The 19872-nt window shown below is 39.2% G+C and overlaps 1 protein-coding gene across 15 annotated transcripts in view; it reads right to left on the reverse strand.

Annotated features, from left to right (window-relative positions):
- The window catches only part of SETD5 (SET domain containing 5), an 86675-nt gene that overhangs the window by 28608 nt on the left and 38195 nt on the right, over positions 1-19872 (reverse strand). For 4 of the 15 annotated variants that reach the window (XM_084766739.1, XM_084766744.1, XM_084766731.1 and 1 more), the window contains 15 exons: positions 17884-18076; positions 17506-17611; positions 16971-17179; positions 16574-16632; positions 15789-15967; positions 14841-14879; positions 12494-12736; positions 11868-12016; positions 11363-11480; positions 10384-10493; positions 9648-9897; positions 8933-9016; positions 7811-8068; positions 6087-6410; positions 5462-5704 (listed from right to left, as the gene is read on the reverse strand). In XM_084766739.1, the coding sequence (XP_084622865.1) occupies positions 5462-5704; positions 6087-6410; positions 7811-8068; positions 8933-9016; positions 9648-9897; positions 10384-10493; positions 11363-11480; positions 11868-12016; positions 12494-12736; positions 14841-14879; positions 15789-15967; positions 16574-16632; positions 16971-17179; positions 17506-17611; positions 17884-17975 (2463 nt within the window). In that variant the 5' untranslated portion in view covers positions 17976-18076. Of the gene's footprint in view, positions 1-5461; positions 5705-6086; positions 6411-7810; positions 8069-8932; positions 9017-9647; positions 9898-10383; positions 10494-11362; positions 11481-11867; positions 12017-12493; positions 12737-14840; positions 14880-15788; positions 15968-16573; positions 16633-16740; positions 16867-16970; positions 17180-17274; positions 17412-17505; positions 17612-17883; positions 18077-19872 lie in introns of those variants that run through there. The other 11 variants (XM_084766741.1, XM_084766740.1, XM_084766732.1 and 8 more) reach the window with 9 other exon arrangements.

Here is a 19872-nt window from a genome sequence, read left to right on the forward strand (position 1 = left end):
CTACTGGTTCTGAGACTAAACTACTGTGTTTATAAACTGTAGTCAATGATCTCAATTAGACAGTGTTGTTGTACTGGTGAAATGAGATCAAATATGTTAAGAAACCTTGTAGTGAACCAGGCATGGTGCTGTGCATCTTTAGTCCCAGCACTTGGGAGGCAGAGACAGGCAAATTGCTGTGAGTTCGAGGCCAGCCTGGTCTACAAAGCGAGTCTAGAACAGCCAAGGCTACACAGAGAAACCTTGTCTCCAAAAACCAAAAAAAGAAACCTTGTAGCACAGCACTGGAAATACCAAATTTTCAACTTCTTTTCCCAATGTGACTTGACTGGGTATCTTTCACTTATCTCTCTCCCCCTGCCCCATTAACAACATGTTTATGTTTAACAGAACAGATTAACAATCTCTCAAAGGTATACAATAAAACAAAATTGCATGGTCTGTTAAGATGGTTCAGTGGTTTAGAGTACCGGCTGCTCTTCTTCTTCCCAAGGACCTAGGTTCAATTCCCAGCATAAAGTTCCAAGGGATCTGACAATTTCACACATGGATAGATATACAAGCAAAGCACTAATACAAACAAAAAATTAACAAAAAGCCAGGAATGTGGGAAATGCCTTTAATCCCAGCTCTCGGAGGCAGAGGCAGGCAGATCACTGAGAGTTTGAGGCCAGCCTGGTCTACAAAGTGAGTCCAGGCCAGCCAAGGGTGCACAGAGAAACTCTGTCTTGAAAAACCTAAAAAATAAAATAAAAATAAAAAGTAGATGTATGGCTGGGCATGGTGGTGCACGCAAGGCTATACAGAAAAATCCTGTCTTGAAAACACAAAACAAAAAACAAACAAACATACATAAATTTATTAAAACAACAATGCAAAACATAGTAGTTTTCTAAGGAATCTTGGAGACCAAAGGTCCTTTACATATGTCCACATGATTTTATACAGAACAAAGAGGGGCACTGACTGAAGTCTTACAAGTTTATATATATATATATGGGGAGGGAGGGGGGGAGGGAGGGAGGGAGGGAGAGAGAGAGAGAGGGGGGGGGGGTGAGGGAGAACAGAGAACAGAAAAGACATAGATTTGTATATTTTTTTGGGACCTGGACTCAACTGAATCTAGATACTCTTAGGACATAAATGAATGTTCTCACAAATGAATCATCTGGGTACAAACAGACAGACACAAACTTATACTGCTTTAACATAGGAGGCTCATCTATTACCTTTAATAATATACGAAACAGTGGGTCTATTAGTAAGAATATAGGTTGTTCTTGTGTTTGAGAGATGGCTCAGTGGTTTAAAGTGCACGTTGCTCTTGCAGAGGACCTATGTTTGGTTCCTAACACCCACATAGAGGCTTACAACCACCTGAGACTCCAATTCAAGGTGATCTGATACCTTCTGGCTTCTTAATGCACCAGGCCTACATGTGGTACACTTACTATATGCAGGGCAAACACTCATATACATAAAAAAAGTCAATTTGGATTTCTAGCTTTAAAGAAATACCATTTACTCTGCCCAGAAAAAGTTGTATGCTGCATAATATAACCTGGACTTTTTTCCAAGAAATAATAAAGCAATGATTTAAACTGAATTCCAACATAAACAAGGGTTTTAGGAAGAAAGGATGGTAGGATGGTCTTATGAGGCTGAGCTCAAACTTCAGATCCTCCTGCCTTCACCTCTCCCAGGTGCTAGGATGGCAATTCTATACCACTGCCACTCCCAGTTCATGAGGTGGATCCCAACACCTTTGTGAATGCTCTGCAAACACTAACTATTCCAACTGAGCCACATCACTGGCCTTAACAAATAGTTTAAGATTCAGTTTTAATGAAGCAGCTTTGTTATGACAGTCTCTTTCAAAACAGTGAGTGATACACAACTGGCAATATAGGTTGGTGGTAAAATGCTTATCTAACATGTAGAAGATCCAAGGACTAGATACCTAGTCCTTCTTAAAAAAAAAAAAAAAGTTGTGGGGTGGGGGGCAACTAAGGATCGTCACAGTGTCTTGGAGAATATGGAGTTCAGTTACATTCAATTTATTTTTATCTGCTGCCAATGGAGATACTACAGATATAAACGCTAAATCAAGTGTTGTAGCACATGCCTTTAATGCCAGCACTTAAGAGGCAGAGGCAGGCAGATGTCCTTGAGTTTGAGGTCAATGTCTTCTACATAGAGTTCCAGGCCAGCCAGGATTATTTTGAGACTGTCTTTAAAAGTAAGTAAATAAATAAATAATCAAAATACAAAACCTAGCCAGATAAAAGGAGCTCAAAGACAGCTGGTGAGAAGGCTCAGTTTGCAAATGCCTGATGGCCTAACTTTGACATCAACGTGGGAGGCAATGGATTCCAGAGTTGTCCTCTGACAGAACCATGAGAACCACCTTCTGACACGCAAAAGCAAGAACTCAAACAAATGGATTTTCTACTGAATCTAAGCCATAGTTTTAATTTTGTTGCTGTTGTTAGTTTGTTTGCTTGGGTCTCTAATTGGAAAAGCAAGGTGGAAAAAAAACATTACAATATTGCATGCTAATTATAAAGATGGCATTTCAAAACTGGGCATGGTGGCTGCTGCAAGCCTGTAATCCCAGCACTTGGGAGGCAGAGGCAGGCAGATGGATGGGAGTTTGAGGCCAGCTTGGTCTACAACATGAGTCCAGGACAAGCCAAGCTACACAGAGAAATCCTGTCTTGAAAAACCAAAAAGAAGGCATTTGAAAAGTTAGTCCACATTATTTACAACAATTTTTATATTAATCTCTAATAAATTATTATCTATCTTTCCTTTAAAAAATACTAGTTTTCTTTTATCTGTGAGTATTTTGCATGAATGTATATACGTATGTGTGTGTGCGCTTGGAGCATGTAGGTCAGAAGAGGGCATCAAGTCTTCTGGAATTGAAGATAGTTGTGAACCAGCAGTGGATGCCGGGAACCAAACCCAAGTCTTAACTGATGAGCCATCTCCCCAAAGCTCCCAACCAACTCTTCTTAAACAACAAAACAGATTCTACTACCTGGCCTGACAAAGATGCTTTAAAGACTCTATTTACATCCTAATTTTCAAAAGTTGCTTTTCTTAGCATGTAATAACAGGTCTCATGACTTTTCCATACACATACACAATGTATTTTGACCATACTCATGCCCCTTTCATCCTCTTTCTTATTCCCTTCCCATTCTCACTAAATCTTCCTTTTGTATAACCAACCTGGCTTCTACTTTCTTATTTATTTTTAAACTTAGTAAGCAGAGTCTCAATGAGGTTTGCTTACAAAAGCTTCTTCCCAATGCCTACCTATTATCACTCAAGAGTATTACCCTCACCATCCCATAATATGGATCTTCTTCTTTAATTTTTAACACTCCTCATAAAAGCAGTTAAGTTTCTGCTATTACTTAAAAGAAAAGAAAAGAAAGAAAAATAAAACCATTATCATTGTGTGTGGATCTGCAGACTTCATGTCTGTGTGGATGTTAGAGGACACCTGTGTGGAATAGGTCTTCCACTTTTACATGGGTTCTAGAAGTGGGATTCAGGTAGCTAGGCTTGTGTGACAAGTTTATGTCAATGAACCATCACATCAGCTTCCCGCTGTTAGTCTTTTTTTTTTTTTGTTTTTTTTTGTTTTTGTTTTTTGAGATAGGGTTTCTCTGTGTGGCCTTGGCTGTCCTGGACTCACTTTGTAGACCAGGCTGGCCTCGAACTCAAGAGATCCGCCTGCCTCTGCCTCCCGAGTGCTGGAATTAAAGGCGAGCGCCACCACGCCCGGCCCCCCGCTGTTATTCTTGATAAAGAATTGAACAATGTTAAGTCTGTAGGTACACTAGGTCTTAGTTTTGCCATTCTAGACTTAGGAGTTCTCTCACTTAGTATACCCAGTAAATCATGCTTTATTTTCTATTTTTTGAGATGAGATTTTTGCTATGCAGCCCAGGCCGGCACAATACCCTTGTCTCTGCTTTCTGAATGATGCAACAAGCATGCACTACCATACATAGTGATCACTGGTAATAGTGTTTTTGTACAACAAACCAAAAATTTCCTTTCCAGATAAACTCTTAAGACTCAAGACAAATTAAGTCAATCTAAGTGACTTGGTATAAGTGAATTCCCTAGAGACCCAACGCTCCTTCTTCATTATGTAGATAAAATTCGTATAGTGAACAGATTTTCAAACACTTTCTTTTGTTTTTATTTATGCTACCAAGTTACTTATGTAACTGCATCATCTAAAATCCCTTTCACAAAGATCCTGTGGTCAAACTCCTCAGAATTTTTTCCACACAAAGCAAGTGACTGTATAACTTAGTAGGATGTGCCACTAAGGCTTCTGCATGTGTGCTAACTCAGAGGACTGCTCTTCCTTTATGCAGACTCCTGCCTCACTCCTCCCTTCCATACCCCATGCCACTCTGCTGATCCTTCATATTCCCAACCCCCAAGAAATAACTTATGTTCTTGGGAAAGGAGAAAATCTTTTAAGTTTCGAGGAATTAGGGAAGACCTGCCTGGAACTGAAGACTTCATCACATCAAATAAGCTACATGCAGTATCCTCATGTATGTGATGCCAGTGGAGGAGGGCAATGGCAGACACTGAGGGAGACAGCCTGAGTCCAGATCTGAGGATTAGAGAAAAAGAGTTCCGGGGGAAAGAACTACCTAAAGGAAGTACCCTATGTTCCTGAAAATACTGAAAAGCATTTCAAGTTTCAAGATTCAAGTAAAATCTATTCTGAAGGCACCTTTAGAATATATGCACAAATTGTGGGAACTAATAAAGTGCACTCCCTCCCAAAACAACAACTAAACACTATTGGTGCTAGACCCACAACAGTAACTAGAGAGTCACGGAAAGGGAGACAGTCTGGTACACCATGCTCCATATGCTCTGGTGTACCAGTAGTTTAATCCATTGTTAACAGTGATAGGAATTACGTCAATTATAGGATAGTTTTCCTCTAAATTCCTTCAAGAAGTAATAGTGACTGATTACTTAGTTACAACCACAATCTTATCCATTTATATGGATATAACAGTTCTCCAAGTATTTGGGGCCCATTATGACATAATAATCACAAATAACAATCCTAATCAATACCACAAAACCATATACAAAACACATCTGTCCCATCAATTGCCTTGTGCTCTCTCAGTTGGTAACTTGAAACTTTCAGGTAAAACCATATTGAATAGTCACAAGTTTGAACACCAAAAATGCAGTACACATTCCAACTTGACCACAGTGGCTCCTGAAGCGTCTATGTCCATGTTTAACAACTAACACAACACCACCTCACACAGTCATCTAGAGATTGATGAGCATCTAGGCAATTATGTAAAATATGGCACAACTATATGCATCCTACAGTATTAAGCACACTTTCATTCCTGGTCAGGTGTAATGCACGCACGCACGCGCAGAAACATACCTTCTTACAGGAACTGAATGTGCCATCAGGCAGAAGGGGCCTTCGACGCCTCTCGGGCATAAAGGGTGAGCCAAAGCGAATGTAGTGTTTGGGGGTGGTACAAATTAACGGGGAATGAATAAGGCCCGGTAGCATGTTCAGGGTTGTTGCCAATACAGTTGGGTCAGTGGTGATACGTAAAGGGCACTCAACAGGACACTCTTGCTTCTCTGCCTTGTCATTCAACCATTCTGTAACTAGATACTAAAGGTTAAAAAAAAAAAAAAAAAAAAAAAAAAAAAAAGACGACCATTAATTAGTGCTGCATGCAACCCTGCTGCCAGAAGCAGTAGTGTACAAAGTCCACCATGACAAACCTCATCTAAACACTAGAACTGATGCAGCAGCCACAGTGAGGATGACCTGAGCATCAGTCTAAGGGTCACTCTCCTTTACCTTCTCCAAGCTCACAAAGAATACTTTCAGTTACCAGTGATTTAAGTTCTGTCTAAAATCAAGTGAACAAAAACAGTTTTTATCTACAATGTTCAATCTAACAATTCTAAGATTACTTCTTTTCTGAGGATTATGGACCCCTTTTGTTTTACTATGATACTTCTTATACTAAATTTAAACTGTTACTTACCTTTTTGGTTTTGGGGTATTTAGATGCAGCACGGTTGACATGGGATCCTGTAAGTGATACAACAGCTGGGTCAGACCCTGCTAACTGTCTGTTTTCTCCTGAACTGTCTGTATTTCCAGCTTCCGGAGGAGTTACTGAGTTGTTACTTCCTCCTTCGTCCAAGGCAGCTTGTTGTGACAGTTCTGCCTGTTGTGCACTGGCCTGCTTCTGGCGTTTTAGTCTTTGGGCTGAACTGGTCCGGTACCGAGAAATGCGACTCTTCGGTCGGGGTCTAGAAGGCTTCGCTGGAGGTGGTTTAGGGATTGGTTTTTCTGCAGCTACATCCTGTAACAATATCAGGACCAAATGTTTACTAGAAATTTCTCCCCTCTCTTGTAAACAGGATCTCCCAAGTTAACCTCTAGCTTACAATCCTCTTGCCTTAGTTTCCGGAGTGCTGGGATTAGACAAGGCATCTCTTACCCAGCATCAGAAAACTTTCTATCTATTTAAAGTATTCTAAATGACAATGTAGAAATGTGTGAATGGTAATAAAGTGAGGATCTACTGTCATTTTAAATATAAGCTTTGGGTCTGAAAAGATGAATCACCAATTAATAGTACTTGGTGCTGTTGTAGCAAGGACCTGGGTCTGGTTCCTAGCATCCACATAGTAGCTCACAAACTCCTCTAACTTGAGTTTTAGGGGATCCAATGCCATCTTCTGACCTCCGTGGGTACCAGGCACATATGTACATGTAATTATTCACACTTGAAAAAAAAATCTGAACTGAGTCATCTATCTTTAACCTCTGCACTCAGGAGGGAGAGTTAAGCAGATCTCTATAAATTTAAAGCCAGTCTGGTCTACACAGCAAGTTTTAGGCCAGCCAGGGCTATATAGGGAGATACTGTCACAAAACAAAAATTTCTTTTACAAATGTAATCTTTATGTGCAAAATTTTATAGACTTTTATCATCCAAATAGACCACAGACACACATCTGGTTTATCTAATTCTATTTCTTTTTTTTTTTTTTTCTTTCTTTGTTTTTTTGAGACAGGGTTTCTGTGTAGCCCCGGCTTTCCTTGACTCTCTTTGTAGACCAGGCTGTCCTCAAACTCACAGGGATCTGCCCACCTCTGCCTCCATAAAAAGTGTGCCCAGCTAGCTAATTCTATTTCTAATAAACACCTAGAAAATAAAAATACATCAAGTCAGTTAAAGCTACCTACCTAATATAAAAGTTCTTAGCAGGAAAGACAATTCTTGTTTCTACATCCAAGTTTTACGTTAAGGCTTAGTCATTTCTTGGTAAGGAAAGAAACAGATATGCTTACCCTGAGAAGCCTTTAGACGATCAGGCATGTAACTGGGATACTCAGAGTATCAATGAGAGAAACCCAATGATTTGCTTTCACCATTCAGGAGTAGAGACTGAGCTAGGTGAGCCTTTTTTGTGCTCAGTATACATTCTTATACTAAGCTACACATCAGTCTCTAAACCAAATGATTCTATGAACTCATCACTGTGCTTATCTGGGAGGCACTTAAGCACGGAGGGACTCTGTCATTCAATTTGATTTCAGCTCTTACCCTGCATCTCATATATCAGCTGTTGGGATCAAAATGGCTTTTATTTATTCTGATACAGAGCAATGTTGAAAATATTAACTTTTATCATTCTAAAAAAAAAGACAATTGACATTAGTAGACACAAGGACTGTAAGAGTTTCCCCTCTTACCCCAGCGTGGGAAGACCTTCGAGTATTCACACCAGTGCTCTGTGGGGTGCTTGGGATGGCAATACTTGAAACAGGGTTGCTAACTTCAGACTCAGGAGCTGCAGTTTTTGCCTCTTCTCCAACGGCTGTCTCTGAACTGCTGGTAGTAATCTCTAAGTCCGAGTTGCTCTGTTCCACCGGCTGATCCCGTCGTTTCTTTCTCTTCTCTAAATTTTCAAAAGCATGCATGATGGCTTCAACCTTCCTATCTTCCCGAGTCTAGGGGGAAAAGTTTTTGTTGTTTGTTTTGTTTTGTTTTTAGCAGAAGCTTCAACCAAAAGCAGGTGCAGCTATTTTAGAAATAACATTAGAGCCCAAAGGAAGCAAGCCACAGAGTGCTTTGGAGGTGTGTATTTTATCTTTGGCCCCTTTCCTTTTTTTCTCTGCTTCCTGGCAGCAATGGGGTAAGCAGTTTTTCTCTACAATGGACTTCTGATGTCATATTTCTGCTTGCTCCAAAAGAAATGAAGCCAACAGACCTAAACTGAAACCTGTAAAACCTGAACACAGGTAGAAATGGCGTCCTTTCTTAGGCATTCCTGTCACAGGGATAGAGGGTTAACACAGTTGATTCTTTCCTTAGTCTCTTGGCAATTTGAGATCTAACTCAAGACCCTGTGCATGCTGTACAACTAACTGTGCTACCACCAGCTCTTCTTGATTTTGGTCTTTAAATATAAAAACACAAAATAAAGCAAGAAAACTAACCCAACAAACTTTGGGCTCCATCAGCAAATTTTAGGGAAATCCATTTGTTAGAAGAAAATATCTTTTTTTTTTTTTTTGGTTTTTCGAGACAGGGTCTCTCTGTGTTAGCCTTGGCTGTCCTGGACTCACTTTGTAGACCAGGCTGGCCTCGAACTCACAGCGATCCGCCCGCCTCTGCCTCCCGAGTGCTGGGATTAAAGGCGTGCACCACCACGCCCGGCAGAAGAAAATATCTTAAAGACACCATTAGTTAGCATAAACCACTGTGTGCATGCCTACAGGCAGCGAAATAAATAAAAACTTTAATGAAACCTGCTTTATGGTAAATATCTTAGAGCTAGAACAAGACCAGAGATGCTACTATAAGGTACTTACCCTCCTGCTGTGAGCTGAGTTCTCCTGGTCATCTGTAGCCTCTTCTTTTTCTTCTTCTGGCTTTTCTTCTGGATTGTCAACTTCCTTTAAGACAGAAGCACTATTAGATTATACTCAAGCTTTAAGCAGCATCAACCCGCTTTATTCCGGCATCATTACCTCCCCACTCCTTTCTATGCAACATGCTGGGAATTGAGCCCAGATCCCTATGCATGCTAAGCAGGTGGTCTATGAGGCAAACCATACTTTATTTTTGTTAGTATGTTTCTGAGATAGGGTCTTATAATACAGCCTTAACTAGCCTCAAGTTAATGATCATCTGGCCTCAGCTTTACAGATGCCAGGATTATATGTGTATATCACCACACTAGGCCATGAAAGGATTGTTCTTGATATTATTATTATTATTAATTTATTTATTTTTCTTTCTTTCTGAATCAGCTCTCATGTTTCCCTCTTTTTCTTTTCTTCTGACGAAATTTCTTTGTGTAACTGCCCAGGCTGTTCTGGAACTCAAGAGATCCGCCTGCCTCTGTCTCCTGAATGCTGGTATTAAAGGTATGTAACACTGCTCCCTGGCCTTGTTGCATGGTTCTTAATATTATAAAGTGAAAAGAAAATCCAAGTAAGTATACTTATATTGATGCAAATAGGTCTAAAGTCCTCTAAAACAACACCTGAGATCAGAACATCCTAACCTGGACAGGGAGATTACCTCATGCTCACTGGATACAGTTACTTTTTCTGGAACTTCTTGTGGTGGTGGGTCATGATTCTCTTCTAGAGCCTCGTTTTGCTGCTCCAGCTCCAGCTCTTTCCGCCGTGCTTTTCTACGTCTGGTCTCTGCTCCAATGGTGGGAAAGCTGGGAGGAGGTGGGAGTGGCAATTCTGCAGCATTGGGATTTCTTTTCTGTATAGGGCAATTCCGGTTTCCCTTGTGACATGCACAGTCCACTTTGTAATTACTGTGCCAAAGAAACAACCAGAAGTGTCTCAGTATTCTTGAAAACAGAAATATTATGGCATATTATCTATTCACTTTATTGAAACATTAGTGGAATAATTTCCTCTGATGTTATCTTTGAATATATTAAAATAGGTATGATACTTTCAATAAATATTCAGTTTTCCTGTGTATCTCTACTTGTAGCTCATGTACAGAAGTAGAAAGAAAGCAAACTTTCACTAAATCAGTTCTCCGGACTGCCTCTTTTCCTTCCAGAGACAGGGTCTGGTTGGCCTGCAACTCCTTACATAGGCCAGTGACCTCAAACTCAGAGAGATCCACATGATTCTGCCACCCATGTGCTGGGATTACATAGCTTTTAGGCAGAAAATACATTACTTGTGAAAAGAATAGACAAAGAAAAAAGGGCAAGAATTGAAAATAAACTTTTTGAGTAAAATCTTATTAAGGCCATTCATACTGGTAAAATTTTCTGAGGTCTTACCAGTTACTATATTCATAATCAAATGCAATAGTGACTTCAGCATCCTTGGTGATAGCAGATACAGCATAGATACACAGATGAATCATCCCATCTGCAATCATGTGTCTCACCTGCATGAACAAAATTTCATTAGGTTTGCCTTCAAAGCCAAATTTTCCATAAATGAGAAAAGTATGACCCAAATATTTTCTGCTCGTTTTGAGTAGTCTATTATTTTATCTAACACCACCATTTCATTTGAAATTATTATATAGTAACAAAAAAATTTATTAGCCATTTTCAAAAAAGAAAGACCCAATGATATTAGAAACCAGGGTAAAGTCACTATTTTATATCTTAAAAGTATCTGCATTCTGCTAGAGAATTAAAATCCCTTAGCCTGCAAAGAAAGCTGTTAATCTTACTACACTTACTGTAAACACACTGATTAACGCATTTTAGAAATGTCTAGAAACTCTCACAACACTGTACCCCACAATCTATAAAAGTGAAGAGAAAGTTTAGGTGGATCTAATGACAACAACTACCACATGGCTATTTTTTTTTCAGTCCTGTTTATAGACTTATTATCCAGTCTGTCTTACTTCTTAGCAAATACTAACTTGCCTTTTCTCATTTCTGTCCTCTCTAAAAAAAGCCTTTCCTTGACTTTAGCCCATCTCTATAAGGCACCATACTTCTGCTTTTTTTTTTTTTTGAGACAGGGTTTTTCTGTGTATCCCTGGCTGTTCTGGTCTCGCATTGTAGACCAGGCTGGCCTTGAACTCACAATGATCCACCTGCCTCTGCCTCCCGAGTGCTGGGATTAAAGGCGTGCGCCACCACGTCTGGCCCCATACTTCTCCTTTTTCATCTATGCATTTAAAGATCATGCAACTTTTAGCTACAGACCTTTATCTGGGTGAAGTTTTCAGACTCTTTCTTCAGTAACTGTGTCCTTTGGTGGTTCCAATGAAAGGGAAGTTGCTAGATAGCTTACCTCTGCATTTGGTGTACACGATCTTCTGATGAACCGAGCATCGTTACCGAAAGTACGAGCATCGACACACATCTCTACACCATTGAATTTTGAGTAGAAGAGCACAAAGGGATATGGTCTAGGGATATAATTAAAATTCCTGTAATTCTCAACACAAACAAAAAGGCCACCCCACAACTACAAATGTGATGCATATGCTGACACATAAGGAGCAGTTATTTGCAATGGCTAAGCTAGCAAACACCATAAACTTGTCTGCTTCTCATTAATGAATAATCACAAAGCAAGGAATGCTGGGCTTGGAAAAGAGTCATCAGCACTTTATACACTAAATGTTTTACACATTTCTCTGCCCTTTTGTACCAACAGCAGACAGGCAGGAGCATATCTGAATCATTAGCTTTTCCTCAGAAGCAGCCCATCAAGTAGGATCATTTTCACAGTAATACTGACTGGTCAGCCAGAACCATGCAAGCCCTCAGTGCTCATTGAATGATGTTCTTACTTTTTGAAGAAATGCCCATTGACCTCAAATTGTTGTCGTAACATGACTTTCCCACGATATTCTATTATAAGAGTGTCCAAAGCCAAGTCTCTTGCAGCCCTCAGAATTTTCCGGTGCTTTTGAACACGAGTGACTCTTCCCAGCTGTAACTGAATAAAAACAGAGCGTTAACATTTAAGAATAGCAATAGCAGTGTAGTAAACATTTACAATGTTGCACAACTGTTGAAGAGGCATAAATAATTTTAGGTTTTATCTGAGTGTTACATAGCCTGAAAATCAGAAAATTTTCATTTTGACATGAGCTCAATTTTCCCAGGAAACATGCTCCAACTAGTGACCCTAGGAAAGGCAAGAGCAAAGAAAACTTAACATGTCAGTGGAGCTGTATCTATTTATGAATTTATAAGCTTTCTATAAATCTTTTCTAATTCTTAACTTATCAAACATATACCCTGACAAGTTTAGTTTCTATGACCTGATTTTGGTCAAAGATGATCAGCAGGAAGGTAGTTCACTTGTTAATCTGTATCCCAACCCATTATTGTTCTTTGGGTATTAAAAAACAAAACAGAACAACAACAACAAAACCCTCAATCTTAGTGCCTTTAATACTTTAGTTCTTACCTGCATTTGGGAACCAATTACTGTATTATTACAGGCCAGCTCAGTCTTATTAATAGTGTCTAAAATAGCAGGCTTGCCCACAAATTCCTTGTTAGAATGTAGATGTTGCTCAAGGGCATTCTGTACATCTGCACTGTACTGATTAGTGAAGGCTTCTTCATACTGATCAGTCCATAGTCGTATCCGATTTTCCCAGCCCTCAGTGGTATTTTCATCTAAATTCTGTGCTTCAGAGGGAGAATTCTGTAGAGAACAAAGATCAAGTGACTTAGTAAAAGACCATTCATGAATGTGGGGGCAGGATAATCAAGATACTTGTTTTCACTTGGCAGTTGGTGTGGAATAAGAGCAATGGACAGAGAATCAGGGGAACTGGCTTCTGTTACCAATGATCTGTGCAGTCATGGACAACTTCAAGTGAGAAATTTGTGTGTCTATTTATAAAGTAAGAAATTAATCTAGCCGGTATTTTCATCCACTACTGATGTGATGACCATTTTAAGTAATAAAAATCAATCTTTTTGTCATCAAGATTGGTATCAAATTCCTTAGAAAAAAATTCATAAAAAACAAAAGGTTCTTAAGTTATCATAGTGCATTCAAATTTCAAAAATGCATTACTATTCAGCTGTAATAGTATAGCAGTGCAAATGGTTTATATCTTTGTATTAGAAGAATGACTTTGTGTTTGTGTCGCCTTTTATTTTCATCAGCAAACTAGCTCAGGGAAAGTTATCATTTGGGAGCATTATCAATACACTTTGAATAATACACTGTCATTCTATGTAATTTCCCACATACAATTACTTATCCAAATGTATTGAAGAAACACTTGCTTACTTTATTGTTCTATCTGTACCATTTATTTACTGGTGTGCATGTGCCACAGAAGAAAGCTTGTTGGGGAGTTAACTCTCCTTCCACCACAAGGGTCCCAGGGATCAAACTCAAGTTGTCAGGCTTGGCAGCAAGTGCTCAGTCATCTTGCTGGCCAAAAACATCGGCTAAGAGTTGTGTCTAGTAGGAAAGCTCTTAATTTTGAGATTAAAAGTCCAAATGCTATTTTCTATCTGTTTGTATAGTTCCCACTTGAATCTTTAGGAAAATTCTCATTAATTTTGAGGACAAAATTTATAACCCAACTTTAATATTACAATTAAAGCAAAACCTTTTTCCTATTTAGATTTTTAATATACCTATGAGGTTGTGTTGAAACTGTAAGCAAAGTGAGAGTTTATGTGAACTTCTCTGAGAGCCAACAAATGGCTTTCTAAAGGCTTTTAAACTCTGAAATTAGTTACAATAATTAGCTGAGAACAAAAAGGGGGCGGGGTGGTGGTGGAATATTACAGTTGAGACTACAGTTAGCCCCTGAATTCTATGTAAGGTCCTTTTTACTAAATAATATAAAATAAAATGAAACAAGGAGTTAAATGAATTTGGCTACTTGCAGATCTATCTCATTAAAGAAATAATGCTTATAACATGTTCCACAACACAGCTCAGGCCTCCGAAGCTCTGCAGTTGTGAAGCTGTCTCCTATCTACACAAGAAGTCAGACTTTCAAATTTCAGGCAAAATGTCACTTGACACCATTGATAGCATCATCAACTGGTTCTCCAAACACACATAAAGTAATCCTGGTAAGTTTCTCTTAACTCAAGTCTCTCCTAATTACTACTTATATAATGATCAACTTTAAGAGATTTAGGGATATGAATACTTAGAAGTACGAACAAATATCCTTTCCATTAACTTTTAAAAACCAACCAGTACTATGATAAACAACATCCAGCCAATATCTAAAAAGCTTATTATACACATGCACGCACGCACGCACGCCAGCAATTATTTGATAACTTGCATTGCATAAATCTCCACCAAACGTACATGCCAAGAGAAAGGGTGCTATTCCTGTAAGACTACCTCATATTAACAACACCAATTCCCTGCTGAAGAGTTATCAATTTCCAAACGGTGATTCAAAGCCTACATACTGTCAGGAAGGGTTACAAGAAAGCCTGGCTCATTACCAGAAAATCTTTACTCCTGAGGCTGAGTCCAGTCACCAGAATAAAACACACTATCCTCGTCCTGATTAAAAAACCATGACTAACTCTCTAATGTCCCCCATCACAAAGGCAGCTAGTGAAACAGAAACGTGAAAATATTTCATAAAATAGCCAAGAAAATCCACTCGAAAAAAGCTCCATGAAAACTGAATGTTAACAACTACAAACTCATGAAAAGCAGACTCCAAGATTCCCAGACCATTAATGTCAGGAAAGAAGCCAACCAAAATGTAAGATTAAATGTGAAACACAGCACAAGGAAGGTGACCCCTTACCTTCATCCGCAAGGACTTCCGGGATCCCTCTCGAAATGCCTATCCCAAAGAGGAAAACAAGTAGAACAAAACAAAACTTGGTACCAAGATCGATAGTTATACCCACGAGACTAAAACTAACCAGTATTCTATGCTGTCTCATTTTCTGTGTAACAAATACAATGGTATACCTCAAACTATGGTCAAGGAAAAGGACAGTTCAAAGGCTAGTGAGCACTGACACAAGTCCCAGTACTCAGAGCTAGACAACTAGTGTAGTCTGTAAGAGCATGCACCACTTAAACACTATACGAACCCGACACTGAGCAGAAAGTAATTATAATCCTTAAATTGCAGATTATCAGTTTTGAAATTAAGAAGGAAACAAAGACCAATCCCTTTTACAAACGGTGGGCAAGTGACCTAGGAGCAACCAAGTTGTGATAGGGAAGAAACAATTGAAAACACCAAAAGTCTTCTTCTGGAGATCCTCTATCTAAGAGTATAGGAAAGTGACCAAGACACTAAGGAAAATTAGACCATTCAAGAGATGTTTTCTCATTTTTCAGTGTTGTTTTGCCTAGATACAATGACAGTCAATCAGCCTAATGACATGAGGTCAGCCATGTAACCAAGACAAGAGCTTCAGATTGCTTTGGGGCAAAGAAGTAGGGAGATGCTCTAAGTATAATGGAAGCCTAGACTTGAGGCTGCATCTCATATGGGATTACGGCAGGCAGTGCTGGCATTCCATACCTGGGATGGTAGCTGAAGTAGAAGAAACTGAGCCTGTGGTGATGGTAAGGTAGGTTAGAAGAGTTTGGTCTGTTTGTACATAATATAGACCAGCTGGTTTTTTAAAGTAAAAGAAAGTGGTTAAACACTGGCATCAAATTTCTTCAAAGAATTTTAGTGTATTCTTGCTCAAATCAAAATTTGAGCTATTTCAGGTATGTTCATACTATGTACCTTGATCTTCTTCGTCTTTGGTGCTGCACGACCTTTTTCTGGACTCTTTTTCCGCTTCTTGGGTTTGGTTCTTCTAACAGTTAGGGTGATGCTTGTAGGTGTGTGCTGTGTTGCTGTGTACAACACAGTGGAAGGAGAAAGCTCCTCATCCCAGCTTTCTGTTGCACTGCTATCCCCACCTGAAGAAAAATGATTACACACTTGAGGCACTAACATCAGCTTCTTCCCTTCCATATGCCCTATATCTGTTAAGTCATTACTTCTACTATAACTCTACTTCTGTATCTACATAGATTCCACCTTTCTTTTGAAAATAAGATTTTTTTGTTGTTGTTGTTGTTGGCATTAAGATTTATTTATTTTGTGTGTTTGTTTTTTGAGACAGGGTCTCTCTGTGTAGCCTTAGCTGTCTTGGACTCCCTTTGTAGACCAGGCTGACCTCAAACTCCCAGTGATATGCTTGCCTCTGCCTCCTGAGTGCTGGGATTAAAGGCGTGCACCACCACACCCGGCTAAGATTTATTCTATTTTCTATTCCATCTATTTTCCCCATCTAAAGTAGTGTTTAGACTCTGTATGTAACTATAAATGGATAACTTTTAAAAAATTTATTTATTTTTGGTACTCACAAAGAATAATTTGACTGTTACAGGTCCAAGAAATGTTTCTAGATACAGTGACTTTGAGGGGACTTCTTTATATGAAAATAGCTATGTACTATAGGAAAAATTTAAATCACAAAATATTTACAGTCAAAATGTGGGTTTAACCCACCTTCTGCTCACCTGATATGTTGTCCTGCTTCCGCCGATGAAGTCTAATAACCTTCCCCCTGCTCATTCCCCTAAAGAGGGAAAATAAACTTAAAGTAGTCCTTCCATCAGCATGCACACAGCACATCATACATGGGAGAAGTTATCTCTGCATATACTACCCCCTCCCTCCCACCTACCAAATGTTTCCAGGACATTAAATTTCATATCAAATTCAATAGCTTTAACACCAATCTCTCATTCCTTGTTGTCAGCAATTCTCACCTAGTGCAGAGAATTCGAGCCAAGGAGCACTAAGGAATCATCTACATTAACAAACACAAGAAAGAATACTTTGAGCTTTTCCCTACTGATAAGAAACCCTAATCCCAGCAACCCAGGTTTGAATTTAGATGGAACAGGATCTTACCTGCACTTGTCACAGTTGAGAAGGAAGCCATCCTGAGAAAGACCACAAGGACACCAGGTAGGAACAGTCTCTCCTTCAGAGTTCGGGCTGTCTCCACAGCGTTCCTCTACGGGCGACGGCAGGCCATTCAGGTCAGAACGGGGGATGATCGTCTGGACAGGGGGAGAAGCAGGAGGTGTCGGAGGAGGAGGGGCTCCGTAATTATGATCCTGAAAATAAGATTTTTTAAATCAACAGTGTCCAAACACTGGCCCCTCTCTCCCCTAAAGTATGGTACATATGGAAAGAAAGAAGAAAGTAGTACCCTTCGTTTTTTGGCTTCAACCAGGAAAGTGATAAAACAAAATGCCAAGGTCAACTGGGACATAAAAACAAGAACAATGATGCAGGGCTAGACGTCCGCTGGAGGCAGGGAAGTGCAAAAGGGGCAACTTCGTCATGCTGCATATAAACATTTCAAGAAAGTCACAATGTATAAGAATGGATTACACTCCAGGAAGATCACTGCTCTGGAGAGAAACAAGTGCATACTCACAGCATAAGGCAGTCCTCGACACCCATGCCTCTGAGTGGTCCCATAATTATGAGTGGAATACACGCTCTTCTCATTAACTGCTGGACTAGCCTCCACAGATTCAGGGCTGCACAAAGGCGAAAAGCAATGCATGATAGCATAACACCTACTCTTCCCTTAAACTAACAGTTCACTTCCCATTCTAATCCCTTCTCTTTCCACAACCACCAGCCACTAGAATAAGAAAGAACTTAGTGAAAATCTGTTTAACATAACTAAGCCTATAAATAATAGTGTTATTGAATGTGGATTTGTGTGTAACATGAAGCCAGTATAGGCAGATGTCTCAAGGCAGGCACCTGGGATACAAGGTGTCCCTAATGACAAACACAAACGTACCAGCAGAGCGGGGAGTTTCCCCTAGAGAAGCCACTCTGGGCTGGTTTAGACTCAGAACTATTCTTCTTAATTGGATCTCTTAATACTTCCATGAAACCTCACATGACATTTGCAGTGAGTGAGATGATGAAAGTGCCTTCTGCACTGCCCCAGGGACCAGGCCCTCTTCCATTCACTACCAAGACAGGATACCCTGAAGAAAGTACAGGCAAAAACAATGGCATCTTATATTTATCACACCTCTCATCTTGATGAACCCCCAAATACCTTTCATATATTAGAATTTCTCATCCACCAAGGACATGCAAGCATATTCAAGGGCACAATTGTTTTAACAGCTGCATGATAATAACAGAGCTTCAAAATAATCAAAACTGAACTTGGGAGTTACATTTATTTTATACTGAATAGTAACTGTGGCTACCATTATGAATCACCTATTACTTGGGTCTACATATTAATTCACTCAATATCTATAATTATTAAATATGGTAAGCAGCACCCCCTTCTTATAGAGAGGGACATGAAGCTGAGGTGGTAAGATCACATGATTTTTCTAAATGCATATGCTAACAGAGCCAGGATTTGAAACAAACATATCTGACTCCAAAGCCTTTTTCTTTCCCATTATGTCTTGCCTGAGAGCAAGGAGAGCATGCTAGCTGTAAACCATATTTTGAGGCCTTTCCTAAAAAGGCTCATTGAGAAGCTTGAGTTAGTTTTGTTTTTTTGTTATATCCTGGACGAGTAGAAAATAAAATGCCCACATATATTTTTTTAAATATTAAAAAACCGAATACATTAACATAAGCTTTATGTGATAACAAAAAGGCATCCATAGCCAAGGATAAAATAGGTTTTTCTCTGTTTACTTCAATTTTGTTACCTGGTTAGATTTTATGAACTTTTGAAGATTAAAGAATGTAATTGTATGACTTGGCAGAGGTGAAAATGGATTATCTGTAATGTATATTAATTAGAACAAAGATTCACCCATTAGCCATGCCAAGGATCACTGCTAATAAAACTCCAGAGATTGAAGGGTTTTAGCAAATCTAATAATTCAGTGTACTTCAAATAACCACCTTCCTGCTTCAAGATATACAAAATACACAACACCGAGCAGGAGTAAAGCGTGCAATTCAATGTAGCACATTAACTAGTAAGTGAGGGATAAAAGAAGATTCTGAGATATGTATCGAACTCACCTAGGTTTATGATCCACAATTGTGAGAAGGGGCCTTATTAATAACAGCAAAGGTCATTTCTAGGTGAGGAACTTAGAGGAAAGTATTCTCTGTTAGTGAGGTGCATGAGGTGAAGACAGGGTCTTCAAAATGGGAACTGGCAGTGGGGGTGGCTGGGAGGGAAATATATCAAGAATGCAAGTCAGTAGTATTCTTGAGAAAAGGATGATTTGAACATGGGTCACTGAGGCAATTGGCTGAGTATTAGGAAACAGATAGGGTTTCATAAATGAAAGGCAGACAAGCATTAATAAAATGAAGGCAGAATTTAGTTTCTATGATGGACAGTTAAAAGAAAGTAATGGATTTTACATTGTTGTTGACTATGTATGTTACTACATAAGTAATCCAAAGGGCTATACATATTTTTATGTAGGAGATTTTATACCATTAGACACATGGGGGTGAAGTAAGAAAAGTTGTTTATTAGAAATGAATTTTTTTTTTGGTGGGACAGGGAAAAAAAAAGTTGCATGAAATAAAAGATGGCCATGGAGATGGAGCTATGTTGGTTATATCTTACCCATCTCCAAATATGCACTTCATGTGCAAGTCTAGGGAATAAAAATAAAACGTATATTGTGGAGGTTAACAGGCCATCATACTGTTCAGTAGTATGTAGTCAAGCACAGCCATTTAAAATTTTGCTATGCATGCCTAGTCTAAAATTTAAACCCACATCTTTAATGAGGAAACTTTACAATGTCTACAATGCTTAGGGATTAAATAATTTACACACTGA

Source organism: Acomys minous (genome assembly GCF_964271855.1).
Source record: "Acomys minous genome assembly, chromosome: 17".
In the NCBI taxonomy this organism is placed as follows: Eukaryota; Metazoa; Chordata; class Mammalia; order Rodentia; family Muridae; genus Acomys; species Acomys minous.